This window comes from Elephantulus edwardii, unplaced genomic scaffold (assembly GCF_000299155.1).
Source record: "Elephantulus edwardii isolate Elephantulus edwardi_28Jun2011 unplaced genomic scaffold, EleEdw1.0 scaffold00055, whole genome shotgun sequence".
NCBI lineage: Eukaryota > Metazoa > Chordata > Mammalia > Macroscelidea > Macroscelididae > Elephantulus > Elephantulus edwardii.
Window position 1 is genome coordinate 8,884,360 of NW_006399805.1, and position 7,890 is coordinate 8,892,249.

The window sequence follows — 7,890 nt, forward strand, 5'->3', positions numbered from 1 at the left end:
TTCAAAGATATTATTTGCAAGAACAGAGAACTATATTTCATAGTCTCTTATGGAGACTTTAAATAAAATGACAGTGATTATATATCACGTTCAGAAATCTTGATTCTATAATGTCTGAAAGATCAGAATTCTTTGTTCCTTTTGATAGTTTGTGTCATTCTGTACGTTCGTGTTTGAAAATGACTCTACTTTTTAAAAGGCTTCAAACAGTAAGTAGCCTGTGACATGTGATGTGGCAATCAGCTTCCATAGGATTTACAACCTCTGAAACCCAGTAGGGGCCGTTCTGTTTTGTTCTACAGTCACTTTTAGTCAGAATCAACTCAACAGCAGTGCATTTGGTATAACAAGATAAAACAATGTTGGGGCTCTGGTGCCCAGTGGGTAAGAAATTACACTGTGATCTCAGAGGCAGGTGGTTCAGAATCCACCAGCTGTTCCATGGGCAAAAGATGAATAATTTCCTCCTGTGTGACTTGCAGCCTCAAAGAATTCTTGTGGGTCAGCTATGAGTCAGTTCCAGCTGGGTGACAATGAGCTTGAGTTTATAACTTCGAGAGTGCTGGTAGTGTGATGCGTAGCGAGTTGCACTGCTAATCCGAAGGCCATATATCTGGCTGTTCAAACCCACCAGCAGATCCATGGGAGAAAAATGGGAATTTTTTCCTATGCAATTTACAGTTTCAGAAACCCAATGGAAAAGTCAGCTCTGAGTTGGTTTTGAATTGATGACAATGTTAGGTAATTCATATATGTATAGAAATAAAACTTCTTTATGTTAAGTGGCAGCAGGTATAAATTAGAAAAGATTTGAACATACGTTAAAAAAACAGACACACACCAAACACCATAAACTGTACAGTTTAGGCAAGATGTATTTGTTTAGTGTTCAGTATTTTCGTATTAAACTTGGAATGCAATTTTGTCTTTTCCAGTTGGAGTCATCCGTTGTCCAGTTTGCAGCCAAGAATGTGCAGAGAGACATATAATAGATAATTTTTTTGTGAAGGACACTACCGAGGTTCCAAGCAGTACCGTAGAAAAGTCTAATCAGGTAAGTGCGTTGAATCTTGAACTTTTGGTCCCCTGATAAAGAAACACTCAAAGCATGAAACACTGAGAAATGAAGGAATCAGACTTGAGGCCTTTATAACTCCAAAAAGCACTCAGCTGCTGACAAAAAGGATAGCAGTTTGAACCTCTCATCTGTACCACTAGAGACACATGAGGCGGTCTACTTTCGTAAAATGACAGTCTTGGGAACCCTACAGACTGCTCTATTCTGCCCTGTTAGGTCATTATGAGTTGAAATCAACTGGACCACAGTGGATTTGCTTGAAGTTTGCCTATAACCTGCCAGTGCATAGATCCCTGTCTGTGCCTGACTCCTGCATACCCTGTAAAGATTACCTCTGTTCAACATTTGACATTCTCCTCTTTTTCATACTTTTCATAATGTGTCAAATATTTCTTTCAAATATTTCATTTTTCTATTTGAAATAATAAACTCTACAATGATACATATGAAAAATAGCATGTCTTTGATTAGATTTTTGCCTTTTTTATAAAGTCTTATCTATTGCATGTTATTACTATGATGGGTCATTTTAGAGACAGCTTTTTATACATTTATATAATCAGTTCAGAGCGGGGGGTGGAGAGAGAGAGAGTGTGTGTGTGTTCTGTCTTCTATGGTGGTACATTTTACAGAGATAAAGAAAAGTTTCAGAGTTGTGAGAAGCAGCATCAATGGCTGTGATGAATTTGCATTGCCTAGGAGGCATATCAGGGGTCTGCAGGAGACCTCCCTGAAAATTCATGAGTGGAGATCTTCACTTTGAATTTTTTTTTAATAATTTCAAACATTACAAAAAATATAGCCAGTGTAGCTAAAAAAAACCAGCACACCGTAGATATCCATCCATCAAGTAGCTCAAGGATCATCAACTCTTATCTGTTCTTATCCTGACACTGCCACATTGATAGTGAATTATGCTATTACAGCCATAAAGAGTACAGCATGTATTTCTGTTTAAAAAGAACTTTTTCTTTCATAAGAAAACTTAATCGGTTTCATTTGGAAGACTTTAACAACAGTTAATTAATATTAACAAATATGCAGACAATGATAGTTGTCTCTTATTGTTGAAATTGAGTTGTATTGGTTTTTTGGGGGTTGGTTTTAAATGATGATATATTTCTGTTAGGATTCAAATAAGTATACACAGTACAGTTCCATCTATTTAAAGCATCTTTTTAAGTTACTGATTACCTTCTCACTTTCCCCTCTTCCATTTAACACGCTTGTTGGAGTAACTGGGTGGATTTGTCAGTAGAGTTACTGCTATTCTTAATTTGGCTGGTTCCATCTCCGCAGTCATTTCACATGCATCTCTATCTTCTGTATTATATAAGCCAGTGATGAAAATGTAAAGTCATGCTGAGATTTAGTGTTCTATGGGAGAAGGAGGATATGAAGATTTTCATCCTTGAGTACATGTGTTTCCATCAGGAGGTCATTGTTGTGTGCTGCAGAGTCAGAACAGACTCATAATGCGTTGTTTGTTGTTGTTTATTGCCTTTTGAGTCAAGCACAACTCATAGCTACCCTGTGACCAAAAGGCCTGAAGTCCCTCTACAACTATCGATATTTATCAAAGTTTCTAGAGTTTCCAGAGGCATGTTGTTTAGGAAGTGGATGCCGCTCTGAGGTTATGGGAGATTATAAATCGCACAACAAGAGACTGCCCGTCTTTCTCCTCCAGAGCTGCTGGTGGATTCGGCTTTGCAGAATGACAAGATTCTTATTTTGCTATTGCCTTCACTTCTTGTCTAAAGTAGAGAGGAAAAACTTCTTTTATCAGTTTTCCTGGCTATCTTAGAGTGCAGTTTATATAGAAAATAGATTAAATGCCTAATTCTTTACTTTAATTACAACTTTTTAGAATAGTGAGTTTTTTAACATCCTTCAGGGAGACCAGTGAGTTATAGGGTGTATTGTGTGTACATGTCTGTGTGTGTTTATTGTTAATCCATAAAGTTTTTGAAGATATGAAGGATGTTGTATTTATTATGCTTTCTTGTAATTGTGATTTGAAGTTTACAAAGGCGTTGGTTTTTCGCTTACCCATTCATGCATACTCTGCTTTGTTCCCCCCCTATCCTGCTGCCATTTTATTGGTAATGTAGGTCCTATTTCAGATTGTTAATTGCAGTACGCATATCTGATTGTACATTCATTTCAGACTGACCTTCCTGGCACCTATTCTACTATAGTGTTGTTACTGTTACTCATATTGGTGTTCCAGTTGTATATCTTGGGCAGTGGGAAGAAGCCCCAGAGATGTAGTGAGTTAAACCTTGGTGTGAACCCATGAGCCTCTCCAAGGAAGAGAGCTGAGACAGTCGCATTCTGTGAAGATTTACAGTCGGGGACACACCCAGGGCCATGCACGGTGGCAGGGAACCTGGTGGGGTTTGGTTTGGACTGTGGGAATCCCATTTATTCCTAATTTCTTCTGATACAGCTGGAGTAGTCATTGCTTTTTCTTGCTTCCTGTTTTTACAAGGTATTCTTTTTTTGGCTCTAGAACTGAAACAGGCCATTTCTCAAAGGAACTTTGTTTTCTTTTAGTGGGAAGTGCTACTTGGAGATCTTAATATGTGTGCCAGGGGTGCTCATTGCCACTGGGTTGACATTTTCTTGAGCTTCAAGGGGAAGTGAATTTTTTTTAAATGTTTGGAATGATACCAAAAAAAAAAATCACAGGTGACTTCTGGAAATTTCACTTTATAAATTGTGTTTGTATGTCTTCTGTGCTGGAAATCTGGGTTCTTAATGACATTGATATAATAATTTTATGCTACTCTATATCCTTCTGTCTTTGTAATGAACGTTTGCACTCTTCTTGGATGATACCCTTGATATCCTCCCACAACTCATCTGGTCTTCCCTCATTTGTGTTCAAGGCCTCAAACCTGTTCTAGAGATGGTTCTGAAATTCATGTGGGATAGACTCAAAGTTATATTTTGGTTCTTGTGGATTTGGTTTCATTTTCCTCAGCTCCAGCTTGAACTTGTATATGAGTAGTTGGTGGTCTGTTCCACAATCAGCTCCGGGCCTAGTTTTCACAGCTGATATTGAGCTTCTCCAGCGGTTCCTTCCACAGATGTAATCGATCTGATTCCTATGCATACCATCAGGTGAAATTAATGTCTATAACCGGCGTTTATGTCTCTTTAAAAATGTGTTTGCGATGAATAAGTCATCGATTGTGCAAGTGTAAAATTCCATCATTCTGTCTCCAGCTCCATTTCTGTCTCCGAGTCCATGTTTTCTGACTACTGATTGTTCTTCTCTGTTCCCAACTTTTGCATTCCAGTCACCCATGATTATCAATGCATCTTAATTGTATGTTCGATCGATCTCCAACTGTAAAAGTTGGTAGAAATCTACTATTTCCTCTTCTTTGGCTCTGGTTGTTGGTGCATATATCTGAATGATAGTGGTATTCACTGGACTTCCTTGTATGCGTATGGGTATTATCCTGTCACTCACAATATTGTGCTTCAAGACAGATCTAGAAATGGCTTTTCTAACTATGAAAGCAACCCCATTTTTCCTCACCTTTTCATCTCCGGAGTAGTGTATCATATGATCATCTGATTAAAAATGCCCCATGCCGGTCCATCTCATCTCACCAATGCCTAGTATGTCAATATTTATGTGTTCCATTTCCTCCTTAACAATATCTAATTTTCCCACATTCATGGTTTTCACATTCCATGTTCCAGTCACTAGTGTCTGCTTACAACTGTTCCTCTTCCTTTGTATTTCCATACTCAGTTGCCCTTTCTGTCATTCTATGTGTGTTCTGTTGTACATACGGTTTTCAGAGGCCTGCTGTTTTGAAAGTGGATGGCCAGTCCTTCTTCCTAGTGTATGTCAATCTGAATGTTCAGATCTAGAGAAGTATCCAACAGATAAGCATTTTACAGAAAGAGTGAAAATATATCCCTTATTGTGGAATTAACCATTAGTTTCAGTGTTGTCCCTGCCCTTGGCTCAAGTGCCCTGACCCACTTATTTCTTTGCTCTGCCATCCATCAAGATACCCCTCCACTTCTACCCACTCCCTTCATCACCTATCTCCCATTGTCCCGCCCTTGATCTGATAGCTTAGGTCTAAAGCTTCCTTGGTTTCTGGGGTCGCTATGATATGTGTATATATCTATGATGGGATTTGTTGTTATACATGAACCAAAGTTTAAATTTTTTAAATAAAAAAATTGTTTAACTGTATAAAATTGCTTATTAAAAAGAAAAAAGTGCAAAGTAGTACAGAGGTAACAATTTAGGAAGCAGCAGAGGGAGCAAAGGTAGGAATCACTAAAAATTGGAAAGTTGGGCACTGCATGAAATCAGAATCTCTACATTATAGGATTCCCCCCTCCAAAGCTGCTGTTCCTGGGGTCTCTGAAATGGCTGCCACAAAGCTCATTGTCCAGGCTGGGAGATAGGAGAGATGAGCTGCTGCTGGTGCAGAGAGGCCTGGTCGAAATGCCTCTCAGAAAACACAAGACAGAGGGAGCCTCCAGGAAGTCAGTGGACATGCAACCTGGTGGGTCAGGTTCCCTCATCTGAGCCAACACTGGCTCCCTCCGCACCAGCTGTCGTTGACTCTAGTGTAGATGGAACCAGCTGGAAAAAATAGCTGGTCTGGAGTATGGTGCTAGCTTCACAGTAGAGGGAAGTTGTGGCTGAACAGTTGTAGAATTGTTTCTGTCAACACAAGCGCAAGGAATCTGGAAGTTAGTTGATCCATATGTATATTGGGGTAGGCAACTCAGTCATCATTAAAGCTACTGTAAGAGAAATAATTCTTAATCTTGCCTGTAAGGTTAAGCCATTCATTTGATAAGTACCTACTAGTTTCACTTTGCTTTTGATGGTTAGAGATTATTTTTTGTTTTATACCACCTCCCAAAAAAATTTTTGTTGATTCTGACTCTTAGCAACCCTATAGATCAGAGTGGAACTACCTATAGGATTTCCAAGACTTTACAGAAGCAAGCTGCCACATCTGTCAAGGTGGACCTAGTGGGTTTGAACCTCTCCCCTTGTAGATAGCGTCCAAGCACTTAACCATTGTTCCACCAGGGCTCCTATTTGAGTAACACATAGAGTTTCAAAATAAGTCTGTAAAACAGTATATTTACAACACTCGAGTGCCTATGCTTTGTTTTCTTTCTTTTTTTTTTTTGTCCTTTTTTTTATGCTTTGTTTTCTAGTCTATCTTTTCCTTGCCATATAGGTAACCACTTAATATAAATATATTTATATAAATGTATACATATTTATGGGGCACTGGTAGCCTAATGGTTAGGGGTTGCATTGTCAACTCAAAAAGCATGTGGTTCAGAGCTATCAGAAGCTTCACAGGAGAAAAATAAGTCTCCTCCTGGGTGTTTTAAAACCTGCCTTTAAAACCCGTGGGAGGGTCAGCTAAGAGTTAAATTCTGACTCTATGGCATTATATAGGTATAATTTTTTAAAATAATTCTACAGTAGTATAGATAAGGGAATGCTTTTACAACAGAGTCTAGATACTCCATTTTCAAATTACTTTTATTAAAGTAGTAGCTAATGGCAAGGGTGAGAAGAGTTTTCAGGACAGGAAGTATTGAGGTCTGATAAAAACTTTCAGTATCCAAAGAGGATAATGTGAGTGGACATTAGAGGGGCATCAGAGAGGTGAGAAGATTGAGAAAGATATAGGGGAATCCAAATGATCCTAGGAAGCAGGAAGCTATGGTTTCAAATGATGTGAGTGAAATTGAAGATAGTAGGTAGAGACAAGTGTTGTGCAGGTATCTGGAATGTGGCTAATACAACTCGTTGTATTAGGGGAAGAAAGCAGTCCCGTTCTCTGTTGCCTACCATGAATGTCCTCGTGAGCACTGTGTGGACGTTCTCCGAGGCTGGCGTCCTCATCCACGCTGGCATAGGCTTGAAGCACAGGACTGTCTGCCACCTCATCCTCTCGCCTGTCATTTTCACCACCTACATCACTCTCAAACTCGCCCTCTTCATATCCACTGATTGTGTCTGACCTGATCACTGGCAGTGCCACCCAGCTCATCTCGATGGGGAAGCCCTTGCCCCTCTTCTAATCTTCCTCCCGCATTGCAACCAGAATGCTTTGTCAGTTGCAAAGCTAGCACTTCACCTTCTCATTTAAAAGCTTTCAATAGACTTAGACAGTTTTCTGAGAAAGGTCTGCTTGGTCTGGCCCCTGGCTGGCAGCCTCTCTTTATAAGGCCTCTTCTTGGCTACTCATCCTCTTGATCTCTCCACTTTAGTCAAACTGGCTTTCTCTCCTGCTGTACCTTCCTGCCTTTTGTACATGCTGCTTTCTACATGGAAGGCTCTTTATCTAGCCATTTACACCGTAACCTTCCAAACTAAGCTGAGCCTCTCCTGACAGTTCTTTCTCTGCTTTCTCCAACCCTCCAGACCTGCTGAAATGAGCTGAGCTCCAGTCCTGTGCTCAGAAGGCCTCTCTTAGTTTTTGTGTCAGGCACATCTGTGTGTGTATACACACACACACACACACTCACTCTCTCTCTCTCTCTCTCTCTCTCTCTCTCTCTCCCTGCCCCCCTTACTTCTCCCTCCTTCTCCCCTCTCTAGTGTGGTGATTACAACAGTGTCAAAGATGTTTATGGACGGATAGAAGGATAAGTGTCATTAGCCTTATTTTTTTTTCTATATTTTATTAATTTTCATTAACATTTACAGAGATTTTGGGTTTCCATTCATTCATTGTTGCACTATTCTCTCTACCCTCCTCCCAGTTTGTTCTGGTCCAAATGCCACAGTGCTTGTC

At 39.8% G+C, this 7,890-nt stretch overlaps 1 protein-coding gene across 1 annotated transcript in view; it reads left to right on the forward strand.

The window, feature by feature from the left end:
* Positions 1-931: 931 nt before the first annotated feature.
* TRIM24 (tripartite motif containing 24) overlaps positions 932-7,890 on the forward strand; it is a gene marked incomplete at its 5' end in the record, with an annotated part of 57,003 nt that continues 50,044 nt past the window's right edge. The window contains one exon of the mRNA XM_006887212.1: positions 932-1,054. Within this exon, the coding sequence (XP_006887274.1) occupies positions 932-1,054 (123 nt within the window). The remainder of the gene's footprint in view (positions 1,055-7,890) is intronic.